At 42.9% G+C, this 27,299-nt stretch overlaps 1 protein-coding gene across 1 annotated transcript; it reads right to left on the bottom strand.

Annotated features, from left to right (window-relative positions):
- Positions 1 to 107: 107 nt before the first annotated feature.
- shcbp1 (SHC SH2-domain binding protein 1) lies at positions 108 to 27,299 on the bottom strand. The gene is made up of 13 exons (XM_086106218.1): positions 27,039 to 27,299; positions 26,669 to 26,899; positions 23,983 to 24,098; positions 16,058 to 16,266; positions 15,604 to 15,699; positions 15,294 to 15,524; positions 15,034 to 15,211; positions 11,322 to 11,442; positions 8,284 to 8,415; positions 6,182 to 6,300; positions 5,823 to 5,924; positions 1,855 to 1,987; positions 108 to 1,415 (listed from the first exon to the last, which is right to left on the bottom strand). The coding sequence occupies exons 1-13, from the start codon at positions 27,196 to 27,198 to the stop codon at positions 1,102 to 1,104; spliced, it is 2,142 nt and encodes a 713-aa protein (XP_085962344.1). The 5' UTR covers positions 27,199 to 27,299; the 3' UTR covers positions 108 to 1,101.

The following is a 27,299-nucleotide window of genomic DNA, read 5'->3' as shown; positions in this document are numbered from 1 at the left end:
AATGTCTTCACATAAATGAATTATTAATCGCAAATAATTAAAGCATGATTGTTGAAAAAAAATTGCATTTGATTTTTCAAATTTAATTGAAAAAAAATACGACAAACTGTTGTCCCACTCAATATTTAATTTCTTAAGATATCAAGAGACCAGAGTTAAGTGACATACAATTTTGCACCAAATTAGGTGAATTGGATGACTTTTCAAAGGAAAATATTTCTGGATAGGAATCGACCAGAAACAACTTAACATACAAACGCCTCTCCAAAATGTACTAAATGTCCCCTTGTGGAAGTATGCCTTTTATTCTTTGTGATCACCTAGACAAGATCAATGCACAAAGCTAAAACCAACAACAAATACTGTACAAGAATAACAAACATCAAACAATTCATCAAACCTACTAAATAATGAATCATTTTGTGAATGACATTAAAAAAAATTTTAAAGATTGACATTTGATTTTCAGAGCCCTGGTGAATACAGTACATAAAAGCTCACAAGTTGTTCTCCATGTGAAAGACCTCAACAATATTAGTTAAGCAGTGTGCAAAGAAACACGAAAATAGAGAGGACAAGATATTTGTATTATAGAGGCTAAATTAGTTCACAAGCTGTTTATTGCCCTCAGAAGCCTATTTTTCTTTTTACATTGCTGCCATTGGTTGATTTTCAAGTATTAAAAATTTGTACCTATATTTTGAATTGTGTCAATTGTCCCAAAATTTTCTGGGACCATCAAAATGGTGGAACTTCACATAAAAAAAATATGTTTTAATTTCTGTCACAGACCATGTTTTAGTCAAAATGCACGCGGGGGCCGGCCCAAGTCCAATCCTCGAGGGGACCGATCCAGCCACACCTGATTCAAATGATTAGGATCAAGTTGACTCTACAATAGTTCAGAAAAGTCCTCTTCAACTTTACTTTTCAGATGAACAAAAGACTATCCCGTCAGGCATGGGTATACACTCTGGACTGTTTATCAATTGCCAGCCATATATTAAAAATAATAATAAATAAATCCAAAACGTGCATGAAAGTATTAAGCACATTTGTAGCTCAGAATGTGTTAACACGGTAGTTATCTATTCTCCTTTCTTAGTATGAAAAAGTGCCAAAGTCACCCCTGCCATTGCGCTTGAACTGGTTTCCCTCGATTGAAATGAATATCTTGTGGGCAATCAGGTCTTGCATAGCAAGCGTACAGGATGTGTGCTTGTTGACGCTTGGCTGACGGCAAAACTGCCAGTTCCTTGCAGAGTTCGCGTTACGGTCCTGGTGTGTATTCTCGGTCAACTTGGGTGGAGCATCGTCTAAATTGCTTGCCGTCTCGCTTGGCGTAGTGACGGGCTGTCCGGCGACATCCTTCCGCACTGCGTCTGCGGTCATCTGTTCATCATTTACGGGCTCATCTAGAAGAAGCAGCAGCTTGATTAAAAATATGAAATTTCTGGCACACAAGTGTAATGCTAAATGCCACAGGTGTCAAATTCAAGGCCGAGGGGCCAGATTCGGCCCACCACATAACTATGTGGTCCACAAAGGCACTTTGTTTATTGCTAAAATACCAAAAGGGCAAATTGTCTTCACTTTTCACAACATTGAGGTATTAAGCATTGTTGTTGCCAAACCCCCTTTTAAAATACAGCAAAAAGTATTTCTTTTTCCTGGTTTGTGTTGTAGTATGAGTACAGTATATACAACACACCTTTATTTAGTCATACGACCTCCTTGGAAAACCATAACTACAATGTGGCCTGCAACAAAAATGAGTTTGACACCCCTGGTATGCACTGTAGACTTAGTTTAAAAATAAATAGACAATAATGAGTGTTTCAAACCCTTCTTCACCTTTGTCAAGATGAATGTTCCTGTCTTGAGTGGGAGTGGGTTTCACAAGAATCACCCCATAACCTTCATTATTATGAATCACATTGTTCTCCATAGTGATTGAAGGGATCACCTCCACCTCACCAACCAAGTCCTGCAATCATGAACAGACAAAATATTAAAGAACTCAAGTTCGTCTGTAAAATCTATTTGGCCTTCGTTTTAAAGGGAGTGCCAGACCATTTTGCAATGTTGTAAATAGAGTTGATAACATTGGTGAAGCCATTGATAAGTCACCAGCTATATTCCAATATTGTTCTCAAAGTCACCTTTTCTAGCTACTTGACTTTGTCGTGGGGACAGCGTATGTGTGGAAAATCTTCACAGCACAGCGACACTGGGCCGCCTACATATATACATACAAACCCAAATCCAACGGAGGTGGGACACGGGGTTAAACAAATAAAAACAGAATACAATGATTTGCAAATAATGTTAAACCTTAAGACACTACAAAGAGAAGACATTCATGTTAAAACTGATCAATTTTATTGTTTTGTAAATAATCATGAACTTGGCATTTTTATAGCTACAACACGTTCCCCCCCCAAAAAAAGGACTGAGAAAGTTGACAAATATTCATCATACACCTCTTTGGAACATCCTACTGGTGAACAGAATACTGGGAACAGGTGGCTGCTATGATTGGGTATAAAAGGAGGTGCCCTGAATGCAGTTGGCTTGACTGTGTACAGTCAATAAATATATAAATAGATAGTTACCTGGGGCAGGAAAAAAATGCCTCAGGCATGTTTTTGAAACGAGGTACTCTAATTACTCAAGGACCTGTTCCAGCCCTCGTTTTCAGGGCACAAATTGGCAAATGTTCAGGGAAGCAGCTATTTGGGAAGAAAAAGCGGGCCCTGCAGGAATATACTTCACCCCGTCCTGGGCACCAACTCAAAATGTGCTGACGTCTCCACCACAAAGACCATCAATATCTACCTGGCTGAATGCAGAGGTGAGGGCACTGCTGAAGGTTAGGGATGTTACCTTCAGGGCACACAAAGCATCAGCGCTTTGCAGGGCAGTAAGCGGAGAGCTGGCTCTGGGTATCAGAGGGCTATACTGTATACTCCTCAGCTTAGAAAAAGCAAGTCACTTCGCTTCCAACGACGCTCAGAGCACGTGGAAAGGAATTAAGTGCATCACAAATTATAATACCAAGGACGTATTTTATGTCTGTCGGATGTTGTTCTCTTATTGGATGGGGATGCGCATTTAAGGTTGCACCCGACTTGTCAAAGTTAAAGCAATCATTTCCATCTGAATTTATTGCACGTCTATATCACAATGATATTTGTTTTCAGTATATTGTGCAGCCCTAATTTATGCCTCCTCTGTATGGGTAGAAAATAAAATAAAACAAAAAACATAATACTGTCATAGCTCTATTTTGAAGTCCATCCATCTATCCATTCTCTCATTCACTTTATCCTCACAAGGGTCGCAGGGCATGCTGGAGCCAATCCCAGCTGTTCTCGGACAGTAGACAGAGGAAACCCTGAACTGGTTGCCAGCCAATCGCAAGGCACACACAGGCGAAACAACCATTCAACCCAAACAATCCCATCTTGGGCGAATTTAGATTGTCCCATTAACCTGTCATGCATGTTTTTGGAATGTGGGAGGAAACTGGAGTACCTGGAGAAACCCCACGCAGGCATGGGGAGAACATGCAAACGCACACAGGAAGGCCGCGACCTGGAATCGCACCTTGCACCTCTGCACTGTGAGGTGGACGCGCTAACCAGTCGAACACCGGGTCGCCCTCATTTGAAGTCTTACTTGACAAATAAATAATAGGGTTTTAAATAAAATCAAGCTTCAACAAAATATTTATATTGCATTGCTCTTTTCATTGTGATCATGTAAATCAGGGGTCACCAAACTACGGCCCGCGGGCCGGATCCGGCCCACCTCCACATTTGGTCCGGCCCCCCTGAACAATACCAGAGAGTCTTTTGATTTATTTTTCATCTATGTATATTTGTATTTTATCATAAAATTTGGCTTTTGCAATAAAATATTCCTTAGTTATGAACTATTTTCATGATTAACTATTAGCTAGTAACAATTTCATAAACACATACAGTATAACGTGACATTTGTTCCATCCTTCTGCGGTCTGTGCCGTTATCTGGCAACCCCAGGGAAAAAAAATCCTAAACCCGTCCCTCTCAAAGAGAACGTAATCATGGCGAAAAGGTGAGGTAAGAGAAAAAAAAAATTCAGAATACAGGGAATTTAACCCAAAATGGAGAAACGATTTTTTTTTCAATGCAAAGAAAAGATTGTCTGTCTCATCTGTCGGCGGCGGTATTCAAAGAATACAATCTGCAGAGACACTATGAATCCCGTCACAACAACAAGTACGATTTTTTGCATGGGCAAATGAGAGCAGACAAACTGTCAACGCTAAAAAGAGGAACGTTAGCTCAGCAAAATACATTTGTACGCCAAGCTCAGCTGAACCAGCCATCTGTTCGGGCTAGCTTGCGGTTTGCTCAACTGATAGCAAGCAGCGGTAAGGAGAGTTTGTCAAGAAATGCATGAATGCTGTCGCGGAGGTGGTGTGTCCCGAGAAGAAAGACTTCTTTAATACTTTTCTACTACGTTTCTGGGAAACAATACATTTTTACGTCTAGGTACTCTTGCAGTCACACTTTTGCTGTTACAAACTGACCCCGGCCCCCCCATCAGAGAAACGAAAAGTTATGTGGCCCTCACAGGAAAAAGTTTGGGGACCACTGATGTAAATAATCAAACAGTAGCCTCACAAGGATATTAATTTAACACTGAAAAAAATAGCACTTCAGTCTTTAACATTCTTTCTCATAATTGTATTTTTCTCTCTTCTTTGTTTCCGGGACGAACAAAGAACTCTTTTGTCAACTTTACAGATGAATTCTCTCCTCGTACATAATTTTTGCGTTTTCCTGTGTCCAGATGAGCTTTGACACCTTTGACCGTCATTTTTAGACACTGAAACTTTTCCATGCGGGCTTTCCACACTGTTAACTTTTTCATGCGTCGTTATTGTCATCACTGTCCTCAGCACTGAACCCGTAGTCAGCAAGGAATCGGCTGCAAATGTATTTAGCCTCTTCAACTGATAAACGCATTTTTCGCTCCAGTGACTTCAACCATAGCAGTGAGATACAGAAAAATTAACAAAATGTCATATCGCCTACTTATTGCTTCATTCTATCCCATCTCAGCAGCCACCAGTTGTCTACAAACACTTGCTGCTTGCCTTCCCTTCTGGGCTCTCTTCCGCCAGTGTCCATCTCTCTCTCTCACTCACTCACTCATTCACACTCACACACCCTGTCCGGAACAACATGGTGCACTCCGCCCGTCATTTGACACGCAAAACATCAGTCAAATTAAACACATGCTAATTGGTCCCATGAAAAACAATTAAAGCCAGACATTCTCATGAATTTATAAAATTCCCCCTGACGCCAGGATGTGTGAAAAAAAATAATAATAAAATAAAGTGCCCATGTCCAGGCAAATAAAGTTTACTGCTGTTGAATTGTCAACCAAGGCAGCGCCTGTAGAATTAGCCAAAGCTTTCGCAACACGTCACTTGACTGACCCATGATATTCAAACATTTTTTAAATTCTGTCGGATGAGGAGGCGGCAGCCCTCCTTCTTTCTCCATGTGAAACAAACCCCGCCGTAATCCCCCCTTCCCCGCAGACAAGCGGTGCAAAACGATATTGCACGTTCGTCCTGAACCCCGCATTACCAAGAATGTTGGAAATGTGCGCCACTAAAGAAAAGACAGTATTAACAATATTTGTTTGAATGGGATCAAAGCACCGGAGTGATTTGATGCACGATGGCAAACATCAAACTTTGTCGCTGTACTCCACCATGTGCGGCGACAATTCACAGGTTTAAATCCTTGTCCACCCACCATCGGTTGATTCATCTTGATGAGAATTCCATCCTTACAATGGTGGATGCCGTTGCCGACCAGAGTGCACACACTGCCAGGATAAATCTCAATACCAGCCCCCTGCAGAGAGCAAACAGCGTTGTCATATGTTCTTGTGACATGACACCAACTTTCAAACCACTTATTCCTTAAGTGATAGTTCCGTCAAACCCAAATATTTAAAAACTCCGCTTTGAGATATTTCATCAGGTGTCATTTATAACCAAGGTTATGCCTTTAATATGGGTCGAGCAGTGGGAATGTTCTAGCTTCGACAAGAGATGAACAAAAGAAAAACACAGAAAATATGGAATCAATCGGTGTCCGAAACAAATTACCTTGGATCCATAGAGATCACACCTATTCATGGTGAGGTGGGCCGATGTTTGGACAACAACTCCGGTGGTCTCACACTGGAGCACACAATTCTCCATGGTCAGACTTCCCTTCCTCACACCTGGTCACCAAACAGATCATGCATAATTAACCGTAAGGACAGGAATAATAATAATAATAACAAAGAAGAAGAAAGTAGAACAAGTTAGTTGCTCCATGTACAGCACTTTGTGTGCAGCGATAGCTGTTTGAAAGTGCTCTATAAATACAGTTGAGTTGAGAATTATTGGTTGAGTGCTGACTGGTGGAGGTTGTGCATTCGCGGTTTTTCTTAACTGCCATACAACCTGTGATTGACAAGCCAGTGGCCACCCGTCCTGCACCTTTGTCGGCCATAAATGTGCAGAGTGCAGCAAAGTACCCAGATGCTGAAGGTGATTTTAATGGATGTGTTATAGCGTTGGTCCCCAAACTACGGCCCGCGGGCCGGATACGGCCCGTCAGCACATTTGGCCCGGCCCTCTAACCCTCCTGTTGTCCTCGGGTCAAAATTACCCGTCACTGTGTTAAAAACGCCCCAAAAACCCCCTAACTCCAAACAGCGGTGTCTACAAGCCTACTGGAACCTACAAAAGGATTATAAGGATGGAACACAAGAACTTTAAGAGACTGCTCATATGTGTCAGAGTGATTCTGCTCTGACAACTGAGCTGAACTTGTATCTGTTAAGAAAGGGTTAATAAAACAGAAAGTTAATGTTCCATGGCTTTTTTTTCTATGAAGAACCCAGAGAGAGTTATTTAGTTATTTATTTCCTGTTTTTTCTGTGAAGAACTCAGAGAGGGTTATTTAGTTATTATTTATTTCATTAATAGTGTTATTTGTTTCCTGACTTTTCTTCTGTAAAGAACCTGGAAAGGGTTATTTGGTTATGTGTGGCTTTCTGGAAAACAATACATTTTTTAAGCTCCCCTACGATCGTCACACTTTTTCTGTTACAAACTGACACCGGCCCCCCCATCAGAGAAGGGAAAAGTTATGTGGCCCTCACAGGAAAAAGTTTGGGGACCCCTGTGTTATAGTATTAAAAATTAAAGTATCGGGTTTTGGCCTTGGTTTCATCCAAGAATTAACATTCAGGTAAACTGGCTGAATGGATACATTTGATGTCCATTTTTAGAAAAATGTACTGACAAAGTCCGGCGAGTTTCTGAATTCAATGCAGTCAGTCCGCTGGAAATTATTAGTAGGCTCCTATTGAATCGTTTCAAAAATCCTTGGATCCATTGACAGTAAATCCCAGGCACATTAGCTATGATTGATTGGGGTGATTATGTGCCGCCACCACCACCAAAATCTGAGTTAAAAGTGGATGGTGAGCTCATCACAGAATCTTTCAGAGCCTGTTTTTTATTCTGGAAATTTTAAACTGGCCGACAGGTACAGGCAAGTCATTGACGAGCCTGAAGCAACAACTTAGGTCTGGATGAAGTGTGATGGTCTCATGGAGAGTAGGCGGTACGGCGGCTGGGAGAACTTCCCTCCCCACTATGTTAAAAGTACAAGCAAATAAATGCCTGTAATTTATCTACTCAGGAGTTGCACCAGGGAATTGGGCACATCACTAGTAAGGTGTTCCAGACATTTTGAATTCAGAGAAGGCCTCTGGAAAGCCTTTTTTTTTTTTTTTTAATTGGAGTCTCATAACGAAAACACTCCTGGTGGGCTCGGTGCTTTCTCAAGTGGGTTCAAGTGAAGGAGCAAGGTCTGGACCTGAAGGAGGATGAGGGAGCAGTTCCCAGCCCTGGTCATTGACAGTTTGCACCGTTTGGGCTGCTGTGTGAGGCCTTGCGTTGTCATGATGCAAGATTACTCCTTCTGACTGATGACCCCTGCATTTGTTCTTGATGCCTTTCTTGACCTGCCTCAGCAGGTCACACTCGTTGGCACCATTTTGAAAATAAGCTTCTGTTTTACAAGTCCTTACACCGGCAAATTCACCTTACTTATTGAATGACCCTTGTCCTCCTTGGTTATCACATTTAATTGAATTGTGGGGGGCTTGTGTATTGTAAGGCTTTTTTTTTTTAAACTTGATACTCACCTAAAATACCCTCAATGGCATCGAACTGAATCAACTTAATGTTGGACATTCTAACATCAGCTCCTGTAGATACAATAAATGAGTCTCCAGTATACTTCTTCTCGATCACCACCTCATCAGGGAGTCCAAATCCTGGGAGACATAAGAATTAGATTAAGGCAACAGTGAAAGTATACGCCAGGCATGTCCAGCTCCGGACCTGGAGGGCCACTATCCTGCCTGTTTTCTAGCTCTCCCGGCTGCAACACACCTGATTCATATGATCAGCTCTTTAGCCAGCTCTGAAGCAGCATGAGAACGTTCCTGATTATTTGAATCGGGTGTGTTGCTCTTGGGAGAGCTGGAAAACAGGCAGGACAGCAGCCCTTGAGGACCGACTTTGGACACCCCTGGTATACGCCCATTGTAAGACTAAGCCATGTATATACCGGTACAGTGCATCTGGAAAGGAGTAAACAGCACTTCACTTTTTTTCACATTTTGTTACGTTATAGTGTTAATGGAATAAATCTAGTGTGTTCCTCAAGGTGCAAAGCCCCACACAACCTTGACAAAACGTTTTTGAAATGTTTGCAAATTTCTTCTAGAAAACAATAAAAAGGTGGTTCTGTTGACCTCATCAAACTGACATTAATGTCTTGCTGGAGCAGTTCGCAACACCTTGATGTCGGATGACCGTGGTCCTCAGGTGGAAAAGCAAAGCCCTCCATTTACAGGTCAATCTATGTTCTGCTGGTTAGGAGCTATGGATAGTGACTAATAAAACAAGATCATTGAGAGCAGTGGCCAAAACGGTTTTACCCCGCTTGGTGTCAGAGCTGTCACATAAGAGATAGGGCGAGAAGCTCGGTCGTCCAGAAAGGCCTGAGAGCGGAGCCTCTGCTCCTCCTCACCGAGAGGAGCCAGATGAGTAAAGTCTGGCATCTGGTTCAGTTACTTGTTCATCCCTGGGCATCACTGTATTCTGTTTTTATTTTGTTGTTTTCCACAACTTCATTGGAATTGGGGGTTTTATATATATGTATTGGGCGGCCCGTAGTCTAGTGGTTAGCACGTCGACTTCACAGTGCAGAGGTACCGGTTCAATTCCAGCTCCGGCCTCCCTGTGTGGAGTTTGCATGTTCTCCCCGGGCCTGCGTGGGTTTTCTCTGGGTACTCCGGTTTCCTCCCACATTCCAAAAACATGCATGGAGGGCTGATTGAACGCTCTAAATTGTCCCTAGGTGTGAATGTGAGCGTGGATGGTTGTTCGTCTCTGTGTGCCCTGCTATTGGCTGGCAACCGATTCAGGGTGTCCCCCGCCTACTGCCCGAAGACAGCTGGGATAGGCTCTAGCACCCCCCGCGACCCTAGTGAGGATCAAGCGGTTCGGAAAATGGATGGATGGATATATATGTATTCAGAAAAAAATAATAATAACATGGCGGAAATCATCTCTCACCATCCTGACTAGTCTCTCAAGTCCCGCTGCTGAAAACCATCCCTGGGGCCTGATATTGCCGCCATGCTTCACTCTAAAGATGGTATTGACCAAGTGATGAGTGGTTCCTGTCTTTTTCCACAGATGACATCTGGCCTTCACCGCAAACGGAGTCAAATCATTGTCTCCTCAGACCATCGCCCCCACACCCCATTCAAAGGAGTGGCTTCCCTCTGGCCCCTGTACCATACAGGCCTATTCGCTGCAGAGATGATTGTCCTCCTGGAAAGTGTTCTCCTCTTTCCACAGAGGAACACTGGAGTGGAGTGGAACAATGAGTGACCATCGGCCTCACGGTCACCTCCCTGCCTAAGTGATCCGTCCTGCCAATTGCTCAATTCGGATGGCCCGCGCTGATTATGAACGTCTTCCGTTAACGGTTGATCGATGCCACTGTGCTCCTCATGGAAACAGAAATGTTTCTGTACTCTTCCCCAGATCTGTGCCTTGAGACGATCCTGTCTGGTCGGTCTACAGATGAATCCTTTGTACATTATTCCAGATGTGTGCTGTTCCAAATCATGTCCAATTACCTGAATTTACCAGAGGTGGACTCCAGTTAAGATGGAGAAACATGTCAAAGATGATCAGCTGAAACAACATGCGCCTGAGCTCAACTTTGAGCTTCATGGCAATGGCTGTACAAAGCTCGAAATAACTTGTTTTCTTTGAGGACCAAAATTTGCTAATCAGTGACTTCATTTGAAGAGCAATTTAGGAACTTAGTGAATACATTTTTTGACAAGTTGATCACAGGGAAAACCTTTGGGTTTTACTGAACAAAAAAATCCCACAATGTAACGAGGAGGTTGAATGTCGGGCTGCAGCTGTCAAATATTTCAGTATCCTATTCGAATAATTCTGAATTTAGATCAACTATATTTTTACTAAATAACGAACACCCAACGGGTTGCCTCTTTGATATAATCAACAATTTGCATTTCTTAATTTCCCCTTTTTTTCCCCACATTTCTTCAAATTCGCACATTTTAGTCGATGAGAAACAATATTGAAAAAATCTTTGGTGGTAAATAGTAGGATAACTTAAGATGTCAGATAATTGTGACTGATTTCAAAATCGGACAGAGGGACTTAAATGAGATCGCTTCCCTTTGGTCAAAACTGAATCAAAGTACGGGGACGGAGCGGACGGTGTGTGTTTACCTGGGGGCCCCAAGTAACTAACCACGGTTCTACACTGAGCCCGTGACATAATACCCACAAAGTGAAGTGAGCTTTAAAGTATTTCAGAACATGAGGTAGCTTCTGCGTTATCCCAAATAAAAGCCTAATCACACTTTTGTTTCAATGTCTGACTGAGATGCAAAATGTGAATTTTGACTCAAATTGCAATGCGAATTCACTTATTTTGAGCCTTGTTGGATATGTGATTTGATCCCCCCAAATACATTTGCAAAAATATTTTTTTCAAGCTAAGGTGTTGCGTGAAGAATTTTGATATGTATGAGACTAACTAAATGTGGGAAAAAAAGATCTGACCAGATGCACTGTACATGTATCACCCTTATCCTAACATTGCATAATGTACAGTGTATACCCTCAATAGAAATGGAGTCTGGAAGTAGGATGGAGCTGGCAACGCTGTACACCCCCGGGAGAACGAAGACCATGTCACCCTCGTGGCACGAATCTACTGCAGACACTGGGTCTCTATGGAACTGTACACACACAAACACACGTATGATGACCAAGGCACTCAGCAACAGCAAACATCTGCCTTGGTGTGGGTTATGTATGTAGTAGAAGTAGCAATCTCATAATCACATGATATGTGCGTGATTTGTTACGTGCAGTTGCCACTGATGGGACCTCTTACAAAGACAAAGCACTGCTTCATATTGCTTCAAAATACTTCGTATTGATTTACCGTATTTTCCGGACTATAAAGTGCAGTTTTTTCATAGTTTGTCCAGGGTTGTGACTTATACTCTGGAGGGACTTATGTGTGAATTATGTGTTGTATTTATTATTTTACTTTAGGTTAACTGTTTTGTAAAGAGCTTTGTTACAGCTGCACCTGTGTGAAAACGCTATATAAATCAGGATGTATTGTGTTGTAAAGTATTAACACATTATTAAATCATTTCACAAGTTATTTTCACATTAAACCGCAAGAGGGCGCTCCAGGACTGTGTAGATAAATCGACAATTGAGTCTGATGTAAATAAATAATGTTATGTGAACATACTAGGCACGTTCTCATTTCTTTGTTTATGCATCATGTAACATTAGCATGTCGTACACCTATTCAGCCTGTTTTCTATTTCATTTTAAATTGCCTTTAAAGATGACATGTCTGTTCTTGGTGTTGGGATTTTATCAGATGAATTTCCCCCAAAAATGCGACCGATCCTCCGGTTTGACTTACCAGAAGATGTTTTTTTTTCTTTATTATGCATTTTATGGCTGGTGCTACATATACAGTAATACCTCGTTTATCGTGGGGATTACGTTCCAAAAAGAACCAGTGATAAGTGAAATCCGTGAAGTAGGATTTATTTAAAAAAAAAAAGCCAAAAAATGTGAGGGACGAAATTTCAAATGTGCTGTATGTTTCACATATAGGCCAGCGATCCCGCGGTGTGCAGCCGATGTGTTCATGATGAGACAATTAAGGATGGAAGAGACTGCTGCTTTTTTCTTATATGCCTCTCTCACACACACACACACACACACACACACACACACACACACACACACACACACACACACACACACACATATATTAGCTGTCCATCATGTCTAAGGGGAGGGGAGGATGGGTAGGGTGGGGGTGGGGCAGGGGGGTCAGCGACTCTGTCGCTGGTGCCACTTCTCGTGGGCATAGAGACCGATCCTTGAGCCGCAGACTCGACCACAGATGGAGCAAGGGAAACCAGATACCAGGGGGGTACCAGCTGCCCGCTGGTGTCGTTGAATGCGTCTCTCGGTTCGTCTGGCTTGGTTAGTTTGGTGTATTTGAGAGACTGCAGTGGCACAAGTGATCGGCCAGGTTGGTTCGTTGAGTGCAAGTGTTTCAAGCTGCGTGGGGTTGATGTTGGCGCGCTTTAGGAGGTCCCTACTGTAGTCCTTGAGGCGCCGCTTTTGCCCCCCAGCAGAATGCTTTGCACCTCTCAGTTAGCCATAGAGGACCTGGCGGGGCAGGCGGTTGTCGGGCATGCGAATAGTTTGTCCGATCCACCGAAGATGTTTCTTCGCCACGGCCGCTTCCATGCAGATGGATGGTGCTTTTAAGGATGTCTGTGTGGGGAACTCGATCTTCCCAGGACAGGCCAAGGATCTTTTGCAGGCAGCGGATGTGGAAGGCTTCCAGGGTAGTAATGTGCCAGCGGTATGGGGTCCATGACTCTGACCCATAGAACAGAGTGGAGAGACATACTGCATTGCACACGGCAATCTTGGTACAGATCTTCAGGTTTCGGTTTTTGAAGACCCTGCTGCGTAGGCGACCAAAGGATGATGATGCTTTATTGATACGGGTGTGGACTTCAGTGTCAAGGGAGCAGTTTGAGGACAAAGTGGAGCCAAGGTAGGTGAGATGGTCTACGACGTTTAGTGGAGTGCCATTAATGTGAAAGCTGGGGGATGTGGAAGTTGGGGTCGCAAGTTGGAACATGACCTCAGTTTTTTTAATGTTGATCTGAAGACCAAAGGATTGGTACAGACTGGAAATGGTGTCCACGGCGTGCTGCATAGAGTTTGAGCTGTGAGCTAGTATAGTGCAGTCATCAGCATACTGAAGCTCACAGATCTGACAGATTTTTGTCTTTGTGTGAGCCTGGAGCCGGCTGATGTTGAAGAGGCTTCCGTCTCCATATGGACACCATCATCATGTCCCATGCCTCGGTGGAAGAGGCACGTGATGGCAGAGAGGAGGATGTTAAAAAGCACTGGAGCCAAGACACAGCCCTGCTTCACCCCAACGTTCACCTTGAAGAGCTCTGACTGGAGTCCTCTGATGAGTACTCTAGCTTGCATCCCATCATGCAGCTGCTGGAGGATGCAGAGAAACTTGGGTGGCACCCCAAGTTTGGAGAGGTGTTTCCAGAGCAACTCACGGTTGATGGTGTCAAAGGCTTTGCTGAGATCGATGAAGGCTATTTACAGGTCCTTGTGATGTTCTCTGCGGGGAATTGCTCCAGTCCGATCAGCTGATGGCTCTGCACTCCTCAAGGACAACCATGAGATCCTTGCCCGTTGGGCAAACCACTTTGAAAATCTTCTCAACCACACCAACCCTGTCAACCCACACATTCTGGACAATCTTCCAGACCTGCCAACAATCATGAGCCTCGACACCCCAGCATCTTATTCTGAAACCCAGCAAGCCATTGCGGGCCTAAAGAATAGCAAAAGCGCTGGACCTGATGGCATCCCCGCAGAGGTTTTCAAACACGGAGGTTATCTCCTCACGCCGACTGCACCTCCTGATTCAAAACATCTGGGAACATGGGACCGTCCCGCAGGATTGGAAGGATGCCAACATTGTTGTTATTTATAAGCAGAAAGGGGACAGAGCAGCCTGTGGTAATAGCCGAGGAATCTCTCTCCTCTCTACCGCAGGAAAGATTCTGGCCAAAATCATGCTCGGCAGGCTGGTCAAGCACATCTCAGAAGGTGGGCTTCCAGAAACTCAGTGTGGCTCCCAGAAGACTAGATCCACCATTGACATGATCTTTGTTCTCTCTCATTCTCTCTCTCACTCTCATTCTCTCTCTCGAAAATGCCATTATTGCTTTACAGCCTCTCCACTCCCCAAAAACAGAAAAACAAGATCAGAAGAAAAATAGCACCCTGTACAGTCATGCCTCGGTTTTTACCATAATCCGTTCCAGAAGGCTGTTCGAAAAGCGATTTTGTTCGAAATTCGAAACTATTTTGTTACCCATGATGAGGGGTTAATACACTATGCAGAAATAACAAAAAAAGTCTGATTTGCGTAAATCACAACAAACACGTCTGCTCACAATGAACGGTACACGAGGAATCGTCACTTGCTCGTGTAAGGAATCCAAGAGGATTCGAGTGGCGTATTTGGGTTTGCTCAGTTTGGTCGAAAACCGGTTTTCAGTCGTAATCCAAGGCGTAAAAATCTAGAATTTTCTGGTCGAAATCCGATTTGGTCGATAACAGAGACGTTTGAAAATCGAGGTTTGACTGTATTACTGCATCGGCATAATCTGGCGAGGTGTCGTCAACATGCGCAACAAACATTAAAATACGACTGTGCGGCAGTGCGAAGTGGGTACCTGGACTTCACTGTCCTCTGAAGAAAAGTGATGGAGAAGCTTGTCATTGAGGAGGGAATGGAGCTGATTTGTGGTGCAAGACGACGTGACCACATGTGCAACCTTGGTGCTGGACTCTCTCAGCCCACGACTTTGGATGGACTGATGTCGGGGATTATCTTTGTAGCCCAGCACATACCTGTAGTTTAAAAAGAGGTTGTGGATTCAAAGAGGAGAAAGAGGCTAATTGGGAAACCTTTCAAGTGAAACATTTCTCTTGCCGTAACAATGGGTTCTCAATGAAGTACAACTTTCGTTTGAATTGTTCCAGCTGTTCACAGAGCTTCAGGCCCTCCACCATGGATATATTATCCAGCTCTGAGTCAGAGTCACTACTAAGGCTGCTGCGTAGCAGTGAAAACTGCTGAAAGCACAGTGTACATTTTTCCAACACGAGCTTGTATTCTGCCACCAGACCTGCTGGGACTCTCTCCTCCAAGATGTCATAGTGTCTGAAGTAAGAAACACATTTAAATCATGTTCATAAATAGTACAACATTTTGTATCATTGACATAACAGGCTGCCCTTACAATCTAAGGCGAGGCTCGACACAACGGACAAAGTAGTCAAAGTCATCGTCTTCATCTTCTTCATCCCACAGTCTCCAGACATGCTTGTAGAAAAATCTGAAAACACAGTGGCAAGCGTGTACATGAAAATACAACACAATATACCATAAACAACACAGATGATGAAACCCCTAAATTCCTTGTAGATTTAGAAAACGTTGCTCCCAAGCTGTTGGGCTATTTGCTCACGCATTTAAAAGTACCTCGCAAATCAAAGAGGGCATGCTAGCGGACCGACTTTTCCCAAAATACTTTCTTCCTTTTGCACCAGTGCTTCTGAATTATTTTTGTTATTACACCCCCCTCCGCCTCGAAAGAAGAACACTGTAGTGAATGTACAATTAAACACTGTTCCCCACTCCCCAGCATTGTTTTAAACACATGGTTCAACACAATAAATTGGGTAAAGCCATACCTGAGATGCTCAATGCCCAAGGCAGTCTGGTCGTAGTCTCCTGACTCTTCATAGACAACCTTAAGTTCCATTAGGGGGACCTTGTGCTGGGTTGCCTCCAACAGCTCTGCCACGCCTTGCTCATTAATTTCACATCCTCTGACCTCACACTGCAGAGGAAGCACAGGCTTCACGCAAGCCTTCAGATCGCTGAAGTCCACCTCACACACCTGAAATAATGTACATCTACTGGTTAGTTTGAATATACCTGTAATTAAGCACACATTTTGAATCAGTGTGGGGTTGTTGTATTGCCACGGTGCAAGTGAAGCAATGGGGTGTTTATGTAATGCAATGTAGAGTTGTTTCGGTTTGTTCATCTCATACATTGTCATCTTTGGCGGACAAAGGGAGACAAATGGCCAGTAATATAACATAATTGTTAAACAATTGTGAAAATTTTTCATCTGCGCAAAACACACTGGCGTTCCTTTAGGGCTTTCAAGGCCTTCTATGCAGGTGCAAAGCCTTTCAGCTTCGATGTGTTGCCACCATGCACATATTTCGTCCAACACCTCGAGTGCAGGCGTGGAACGCGCGCTTGCACGCACACACACACATACACGCACACCACTGAAATCACTGTTTCTTCTTTTAGCCAATCAGATTGTAGATTCTCCTCCAGAAAGCCACCTGACAGGCCCCGTGAGGAGTGAGTTCATCTGTCCTCTCATTGTTTCAGCTAGTATCGCTTTTGATTGGTTCAGCTCTATGAGCGGCCCAAGCATGATTTCGGATGGAGGATGATATCGGACTATGATTGAAAATTCACTTTGGGTGAGAGTGCTTGGGAGGTAAACTATACAGACTGTGAATGTAAAAAGCTGTTTAAGGAACAGTTGAGTAACATGCTCTGCTCTCTAGTGTGAATGTTGTGGCTGGCTGCAGTCCAGATCTGTCTCTCATTGAAAATATGTGATGCATCATGAAAGTGAATAAATATTTGCTAAAAATAATAACGTTTGTGAATTTGAACATTACTTGTCTTTGTGGTGTATTCAATTAAATATATTTAATTGAATTCAATTATTATATACAGTATATATATATATATATATATATATATATATATATATATATAAGTGGCTGGATAGCTCAGTTGGTAAGGCATTGGTTTGGCGTACGGGAGACGGTGGTTCGAATCCCGCTTGGGGCAAAAAAAAAAAAAAATGAGCACATAACACCATCCAGTGTGGATCCTTGGGCAAGATCCTTCACGCTAATGCCTACCTCACACAATGATGAGTGACAATAAAACGAATGACATGCCGGCTCAGACGTCGCCCGGCCAAACAAGGTCTGCGTCAGGTGCTGGGGAACCAGAGCACCTTGATGAAAAATGGGCTACTGGAACAAAGCGGAGATGGGCGAGATGCGATAACATGGCTCTGTTTGAATGCTACTACTCAAGCAACCCTAGTCAGAGGGGTTACATGCAAAGAATGTGGGCTAATGGTTACTTCGAAACCCAGTCACGGTTGACCACGAAACAACTAGTAGCTCAGTGTTCCAACATCCACAAACGGCAACTGCTGTCACAACTTGAGATTGATGAGGTACAACGCAGGTTCCATGGTGCAGGGCCCAAGGCTGCCAGAACAGAGGAGGAGGTCATACCAGAGATTGGAGACAAGCCCCAATGAATGCAGATGATGAGATTGGGAGGCCAGCCCCAATGAATGAAATGCTGAGCGAGGCAGCTAAGATCAGGGTGAGAATGAAAGCTGGGCAACCTAGAAACCGATTACAACGGCTATGTGAAGTACCACTTGAAAGTCTCATGGAAAGTGTGAATGTAGCACTGAGGGCGATCCCTACCGTAACGATCACAGAAACCAATGAGCCGATTTACGCTTCAGCATCAGTGATCCTAGAGATGCTTGGCGATAAGCTATGAGATACGCTACCCACCATGGAAAAGACGGTTGGAGGCTAAGATCAAGGCGGCCCGTAAAGATGTGAGTCAATTGACGGAGGCCCAGAGAGGTGTGATGAAAAGGCCGATACCCGAGAGGTACATCGAGATGACCATACCTGAAGCACTCGAAACTGCCAAACAAAGGCTCCACCAAGCCTTGTCCAGCCGCCTGAAGCGGTACACGAAAGAGAATGAGGCCAGACGAATAAATAATGCGAAAGTGTACGCTCAGTGGCAGGGTCCTAACAACAGAGATGACCCACCAAGACTGGAAACTGAAAGGCATATGGGAGAAGGAGGTTGCACATAACAAAAGTGCACAATGGCTGGTGACCCTGAGAGAGGAGCACAGCAACCTCCCTGAACAGAACCCAGTTACCATAACAGTGGCAGACATACAGGAAAGAGTCTCAGATATGAAAAACTGGACAGCACCAGGCCCGGACATGGTCCACACCTACTGGCTAAAGAAACTCACAGCACTCCATGAGCACCTAGCAGCACAAATGAACCAGCTGCTGAGGGATGGGACTCACCCAGAATGGCTAACCGAAGGGCGAACGATCCTGATCATGAAGGATCCCTCAAAGGGTGCAGTCCCATCCAACTATCGGCCAATAACCTGTCTCTCCACAACATGGAAGCTCATGTCAGGCATCATTGCGGCTAAGATAAGTGGACACATGGATCAATACATGAGCGAAGCACAGAAGGGCATTGGTAGAGATACCAGAGGAGCCAAACATCAGCTCCTGGTTGACAGAACAGTCGCACAAGACTGCAGGTCCCGATATACCAACCTGTGCACAGCCTGGATTGATTACAAGAAAGCCTATGACTCAATGCCACATACATGATCACTGAATGCTTGGAGTTGTATAAGGTGAACAGGACCCTAAGAGCCTTCGTTGCGAACTCGATGAGGATGTGGAAAACCACACTTGAAGCCAAGGGCAAGCCACTTACCCAAGTGTCCATCAAATGTGGTATATACCAAGGTGATGCACTCTCCCCACTGCTGTTCTGCATAGGACTGAACCCCCTAAGCCAAGTAATCAAGACAGGCTATGGATACCGCCTCAGAAATGGAGCTACAATCAGTCACCTCCTCTACATGGATGACATAAAGCTGTATGCTAAGAGCGAAAGGGACATAGACTCCCTGATCCACACAACCAGGATGGACAGCAGCGACATCGGGATGTCATTCGGGCTTGAGAAATGTAGTCGGATGGTGACTAAGAGAGGAAAGGTAGTCCGCACTGAAGGGGTCTCACTCCCTGAAGGAACAATAGCAGACATTGAGGACAGCTACAAGTACCTCTGTATACCACAAGCCAATGGCAACCTCGAACTGGCAACAAGGAAAGCGGCTACGGCCAGATACCTCCAGCTCAATGGCAAGAATAAGACCCGGGCAATAAACGGCTATGCCCTGCCAGTGATCAGATACCCTGCAGGAATAATAAGGTGGCCAAAGGAAGAGATTCAGACCACGGACGTTAAGACCCGAAAGCTCCTAACCATGCATGGAGGGTTCCAACCCAAATCCAGCACCCTGAGACTGTACGCAAGCCGAAAGGAAGGAGGCCGGGGACTAGTGAGTGTGAGAGCCACTGTCCAGGATGAAACATCCAAGCTCCATGAATACATCAAGGAGAAGGCTCCAACGGATGACGTACTCAAAGCATGTCTCAGACAATGGGGAACAGAGGATGAGGAGCTGGAAGAGGGACCATCATGGGAGGACAAGCCCCTACACGGGATGTACCACCGGACCATAACTGAAGTGGCTGATCTCAAGAAGTCCTATCAGTGGCTAGAGAGGGCTGGGCTGAAGGGCAGCACAGAGGCACTCATCCTGGCTGCTCAGGAGCAGGCCCTGAGCAGGCAGTGACCGCCAAACTAGATGAGTGGTTGCAACATATTCCGGGAACAACATCGGACATCTCAGTCCAGAAATGTGCAGTGCTGGGAACAGCAAGGATACTGCGCACAACCCTCAAGCTTCCTGGCCTCTGGTAGAGGACCTGAGCTGAATGAGGGACGGACACCACCCGAGGGGTGAGACGACGATTTTTAAAAAAAAATCTATTTAATTGAATACACCACAAAGACAAGTAATATTCAAATTCATAAACGTTATTATTTTTAGCAAATATTTATTCAGTTTCATGATGCATCACATATTTTCAATGAGAGACAGATCTGGACTGCAGCCAGCCACAACATTCACACAAGAGAGCAGAGCATGTTACTCAATTGTTCCTTAAACAGCTTTTTACATTCACAGTCTGTATAGTCTACCTCCCAAGCACTCTCACCCAAAGTGAATTTTCAATCATAGTCCGATATCATCCTCCATCCGAAATCATGCTTGGGCCGCTCATAGAGCTGAACCAATCAAATATATATATAATATATATATATATATATATATGCTGTCAAACAATTAAAATATTTAATCAAATTAAAAACGCAACTGTCGTAAAGAACTCAAATTAACTAAAAATTAATTGTGATTACACATACTGTACATTTCTTATCGTTTCTGAATTTCCTTTTAGATTTTTTTGTCCTATTTTTCCAAATTTTAATGCTCTCATCAACATGGAATCATGAATCAGTTTTCTATGTGCAAAATGCAAATATTTATTAAAATAATTTCGATTTTCAATTTTACATGAACATGTTTCACTTGGAGCAGTTATTCACACATAATCTCTCACACAATATTACTGTCCATCAACAACAATGAAAAAAATATTTTGTCACAACGGCTGCTTTAACAGCTCTTTTTATGGAATCAAAACAGAGCAATATAACATTATAAAGTGCACATCTAAGGTAAACTAGTACTCAGCCTATAGTGGATTTAAGCCATGGTTGTATTCTTTCATTCATTCATTCATCTATCTTCCGAACCGCTTTATCCTCACTAGGGTCGCGGGGGGAGCTGGAGCCTATCCCAGCTGTCTTCGGGCAGTAGGTAGGCAGTAACCCCGAATTGGTTGCCAGCCAATCGCAGGGCACATAGAGACAAACAACCATGCACGCCCACACTCACACCTAGGGACAATTTAGAGTGTTCAATCAGCCTGCCACGGATGTTTTTGAAATGTGGGAGGCAACCGGAGTACCCAGAGAAAACCCACGCTGGCCCGGGGAGAACATGCAAACTCCACACAGGGAGGCCGGAGCTGGAATTGACGCGCTAACCACTGGACTACCGGGCCGCCCCCGGTTGCATACTTTGTTTTTCTCAAGTTTGCTTTGAACACAGCAGTCAGGCTATGTTGATTCTGTTGGTCCTTCTTGCTCTGAAGTCTCTCTACGATTTTGTGTAGACATCATATCGGATGACTACACTTGGTTAGATGACAACACTGGAGAAGTTTTATTTTCAGCTAAGTCGCTACCACTGCACCAATGAACTCTTGACGTGCCTCAGCGGCGCACCGTCGTTGTCAAATGAACACAGAGAAGCTCCACCCGCTTTATTTATATGGCCACGGAACACTGTAACCTTCCACACAAAATAGTTCCAAACAAGTAACAATCGCGTCAGTGGCATACATCGTATTCGACAGGCTACCTGCTCTTTATTCACCAGAGGCTCATCAACCTAGTCTCTTATTTCTCTCCCGAAACAGTGTCTTCTCCGCTACGTACAATCTCTGTACACAGCTTGTAATGGAGGCTCTCGCTGGCAATCCGTAGTGGAGTCGTTAGATGTAATGCGAATGATTTCAGCTTGGGTCGAGCTGTGGACAACGTTGATAGGCTTGCATGCAGTAGCCATACATTTAGCTATGGCTTCAGCAAATTTGTTCTTCGTCGTGTCATCCATTTTCTTCACTTTGAAATGATCCACAGCTGTCTGTCTTAGACGAGGGGGCGGAGTACTCACATCAGCTGTGTGCCTGGCCATTATGTGGTATTTCAGACTCGACGTGCGATGATGATAGCTCAGTTTACTACTGCAAAACATCCAGTTAACTTTGGTCTTGTCAGTGGAACTATCTGGCAACTTTTTAAAAGTAAACTTTCCATTCATAAACTCTTTAAGCATCCGTTTTCGGTGTCTCGCGCTGCCGTGGCTGGCAAAACAGACACGGGCGTGGACTTCTGCAGCGCGCTTGTCGTTTTGCTTCTGGTTTATTTATAGAGCAACGTAACATCCGCTGTGACGTGTAATCTCGCGAGAAAAAATTTAATCCCGTTAAAATTCTTTTAAATTAATGCCAATAAAAACGCGCTAAACTGACAGCTCTAATATAAATATAAACACGATTTGCAAATCATTGTATTCAGTTTTGGGTGGCCGGTGGTCGACTGGTTAGCGCGCCAACCTCACAGTGCAGAGGTCGTGGGTCCGATCCCGGCTCCAGCCTTCCTGTGTGGAGTTTGCATGTTTTACCCGTGTTTTCTGTGGGTCCTCCGGTTTCCTCCCACATTCCAAAAACATGCGTGGCAGGCTGATTGAACACTCAAAATTGTCCCTCGGTCTGAGTGTGAGCGCGGATGATTGTTCGTCTCTGTGTGCCCTACGACTGGCTGGCAACTGGTTCAGGGTGTCCCCCGCCTCATGCCCGAAGACAGCTGGGATAGACTCAAGCATCCCCCGCGACCCTTGTGAGGATAAAGTGGTTCAAAAAATGGATGGATGGATGGATGTATTCTGTTTCATTGAACACAACGCCCCAACTTGATTGGAATTGGGTTTGTAATATGTACTTCCAAAACAGTCCTTAAAAAGCAGTTTTTTTGTCTCTACTTGTGTATCATAAATTTGATGCTGACAAACCTATGCTCCACATTTTAGCCCATTTATCAGTAACATAAATGAGTGGGATGAATGTTGACTTTACAACTCAATTTACAGTCCGTGTCACTAAATCTATTTGCACCCATAAAATTACAGATTAGGGGCCATTCAGCAATAATGGCATTCACTGAACACGTCAGAATTTCAAAAAAGACAGTATAATGACCCCATCTAGTGGCTGTAGAATTATTACACTGACATATTTTAACATTAATTCCACACACACTCATAGTATCTTTGCAAGGAGCAACAATCCTAACAACTTTAGGTGACTTTACAGTTTGCAAATGGCAAAAAAACATGCAGTTTTATTATCATAAGTGCCACAAACAGCTTGTGGCCAATACTAGCGGGTTAATGTGATGAACTGATGCACAACCATATTGATTAACTGCCGGATAAGAGAACAGAACATGTACTTGCTTTTTGTCATGAAACCAGTGCTGAGATGAACTAAGTAATAAAGAATGAAGGCAATTCAGCTCTTATTTAGCTCAACTGCTGTGACAGCACTCAAACCTGGAAATGAAATGTCTGCAATAACACCAGACAACTTATTAAATACATTTTATTTTACATAAATTTGTATCGTGAGTCATTAAATATCATGTTGGAATGCATGTATGCCTTTTGAAAATAATCTCTACGTACTGGCTAAACAGCTATTAAATGTGAAAAATTGTCATTTTTAATACAACAGGGGACAAATTAGAATTGCCTTGTTCCCAAAATTTGGGTACAAATAACGGGAAATTACGGAAACAAATGATTACTATCATAAGCTAATACTGGTAACACAGTTAGTTAGTGCTAAACTGTGTCAATGATCTACTTACCTTTTGACAACGTCATGATCGAGATAGGCAGTCACATCAAAGTGTTTATTTCATTCTGGAACTTCGACCAGTAAGTCATTGGCTGAGAAACCCAGTGTTAATTACGGGTATCCCCACTGTTTCAGAACAGTGTGGCAGAAATGCAGAAAGAATTTCTCACAAATATATTTACTAAAAAAGCCCAAACCTACTGTACATACAGTATAATGTTATGTGTCCTGGTTTCTATTAATATTCAAATATTGCTCAAATGGAACAATCATTTTCACTTGAAAATAACAGAAAACTACAGGGAATGTCTCACCTCGACCAGAACATCAAACAACTCCGCGGACCACAGAGCTTGCCAACCGAAGGACTGCACCACTTTTTGCAAGTAGTCAGCAGTAAAGGACTTGACCTCTGAAGGCTTGCAGTCACCTAACCATGAACAAGAAAAGAGAAAGAAGGCTGAATAAATATGTACAGAAAAGCAAAAACGTGTGAAATTGTTACTGTATGCCAGAATATTCAAGAAAGAAATTCTTGCCTCGGAACAATATGCCACAGTAAAATACAACATGACAAAGCAATGTTCAAATTCAAGAGGCTTAAAAACACCACTTACATACGAGAGAAATATGGTCAGAATGTTCATGTCCCTTCTCTCAACAGGATAGTTAGACACTGAGAGTGAGGTTTCTTTTAATGGAGCCACTAAGATGGACCAAAAATACATAAAATATCTTGCATTAAATCAGAAGAACTGTATAATAAAATCCAAGAGATAACTTCAAAATTAAATGCGGCTCCTCAAGATTTGAAGCCAAAAATCAGCAAACCACACTTTTTACAGAATGGAAAACAAATCAAATCACATATTTTCAAATACTGAAATGAATTAACTGCAAATTTAAAAACACCTTTCAAAAATAGATAATTCCGTCCTGTATTTTATTGAACCTGTATTTATCTGTTAAGGCAATTGAGAACTGATTCTTAATTGCAATGTCAACCCTGCAGAAGACAAATGATGATTCATTGGCTACATTTTGTGTGTGTGTGTTGCTCACAGCAAAGTTAAGTCACATTCTTCTTCTGGAATGTTGTTTGTTTGGTCTTTTGGGTTAGAGATATGTCACAGTTTTTCCCTAACCTTCCCCTGGGTCTACAGTGAGCTCCTCTCCGATGACCCAGCTTCTCACCCTCTCTTAAAGTGCAAGACACCCTGCAGAAGAAACTAATTTTAGACAGAATTCACCCTTTGAGGTCTCCCGGTGCTCACTTTTCTTCTGCTCGTTCACTTCAAGTTTTCGAAATCTACTTTCATCGTCTTTTGGGACATGTAGGAACAGAGTAAAAATGCTCACCCCTTCCCATCTCCTTGTTTGTTCTGACACTCTGAAGCACAACAACAACTGTTACATAGAAAGGCTGTTCTTCGAAGAGCGTATTCCTGCCAAGATGGCAGTGCTTTGATTTTGCATGCTGAATGCGTGACAATCTCATTGACTTTCTCATGCATATGAAAAGCATGTTTCATTTATTATCGTTGCCCATGTCCCATAATGGGCTCCCATGTGTACGTACAGATATAAAAACATACACAAAGTGTCTATGCATAAAACACTAAACAAAAATACGAACAACACTTTGCTGTCCTTTTTCATGCGTTGAACTCACAAGATGCATAACATTTTCTATGTACACAGAAGGCCTTTTTCTCTCAAATACTATTCACAAATCTACCTGTGATATTGAGCATATTTATTGCAGAGTTGTGCCTGAGGCTGCCCAAACAAAATAGACCACTACAACATGGAGTTTTGCTCTATTTTGGATTATGTGTGCAAGGGGTGAGAAAAGCATTCTGTATCTGGTGTGACCGACACTGGCCTTAAGTAATGCAACGCATCTGTGGTACCATTCATCACACAGTTACAGTATAAAAATGCATTGTCCATGTTGTAAGGATCTGTAAAAATAAAACAAAATTGTAGAAGTTGAAAAATATCCCAGTTCTTAAACGGCCAGGATACTCAGACTCATTCTGAGTACTCCATCCATGCACCGCACCACACTGCCCCTATGAGGCCAATACACATAGGAACAGCAGTTATTTGCTTTTGGGGAGGGGGGGGGGGGGGGGGGGGGGGTTCCACTTGCTATTATTGTACAGTATTATACTTTTATTTACCTTCTTCCTCGTTTATTTTCTTATTGTTCTTTTAAGTTATGTTTAAATTTGAGTTTTCAAATATTTTTCTTTCCTCGAAATTCAAGAGTACAAAGTTCCAAGGACTTTTTTGTGTCATACCAACACACATGGCTAGCACATTAAGTCACAAGACTTGTGAAAATAACACGCATTGTATTGTATAAGATAAGTATGATAACATGAGTAATGCTTCAATGTGTGCAAAGATACAAAGCATCAAAGGTGTTGATGTCGGAGAACCAAAATGCATGAAGCCCGAATTTCACAAGATATTTACAAGGTCATTTTGTACTTCACAAACAACAGTGTTCAACGTGCAAGGATGGGCATGAAGTCACGAAGTGCATTGCATTTGTTACACCTGCTGTGTTATTATACTGAGGAACTACGTTTGCCAAGTTTGTCTCCTTCGAGTATCCATAGCAGTAAGATGGCGGCAAAACACCTTACGTAATTAGCAATTACGTCACCTATGACTTTTAAAAATGTTAATGAATCTGATAGGGGATATTTTGTGTATATTATTTAAAGTATTTCTGGGTTTTTGAAAATCCAATTTTTTTTACACAGTCCTTTTGATGTTAACATACCGTTTTCATGCTTCACATTAATTTACATTTGACATTTGTGACCAACCAAAACATTCAAATATAGAACATAAGTATATGATTTTAATTTAAACAGACTTTGTCGATTGTTTTGACGTGGAGTTTTGAGACATTTTATGACCAGTTTATTTAAAAAAAGGGGCACACAATTCACACCGATATTATTGAGCTGTTCTTATTCTTACCTAGAATGTAGTCCTGGTAGGCTTTGAATCTTTCATAAAACAGGAGATGGTTTGTTTGGAATGTGTCTGGTAAACTTGAATTGATTCCTCCACTGTGCTCAGATCTCTGAAGCTGGGTTCCTGCCTTATCAGCGTTTAAATTGTCTGTGCCACTGTCCTCGTCGTCGTAGTCACTTTCATCTTCATCATCGTCACTTGCATCATTTGCTTTATCTTCATTTTGGAAGAGAGCTGCGGCATTGAAAAATACAATGGAATAGCCAATGAAAGACAATAAAACAGCGTGGTTATCTGTATGTGTGCGTCGATAGATCACTCCAAAAATATTAAAGACTATCATATTACCAATGAAAACGAACGGAGCACATACCTTGAGTTACATGCTGCGTACTGTGTTCCACAATGTTGTGACTTTCATCACCGATTTCACCTTTGAGGGGCGATTCCAAGTCTAAAACGATGACGTTTTTCTTCTTGCTTCTATCCAACATTCTTCCAGCAGATTGGTAATCATTTATTTCTTGCGCCATTGAGATTTTCCACGACACGAAACAAGGCACTTCGTTTGAGATTTGTTTAGCTAATGAAAGGGACCAACGCCCACACAGACCAACTTTCAAAATTTTCCCGG

Source organism: Hippocampus guttulatus, chromosome 3 (assembly GCF_054856545.1).
Source record: "Hippocampus guttulatus isolate MCC_2025c chromosome 3, RoL_Hgut_1.0, whole genome shotgun sequence".
NCBI classification, from domain to species: Eukaryota; Metazoa; Chordata; class Actinopteri; order Syngnathiformes; family Syngnathidae; genus Hippocampus; species Hippocampus guttulatus.
The sequence above is the reverse complement of the archived record's forward strand: the minus strand, read 5'-3'. Positions and strand labels throughout refer to the sequence as shown.

Coding starts and splice junctions, on each gene's coding strand:
- shcbp1 (XM_086106218.1), bottom strand. CDS start 27,198: ATGGCGCAAGAAATAAATGATTACCAATCTGCTGGAAGAATGTTGGAT. Junction 6,301..8,283: donor TGCCATTGAGGGTATTTTAG/GTGAGTATCAAG, acceptor TTTGGTGACCAG/GTGTGAGGAAGGGAAGTCTG. Junction 1,988..5,822: donor TCAAGATGAATCAACCGATG/GTGGGTGGACAA, acceptor TCATGATTGCAG/GACTTGGTTGGTGAGGTGGA.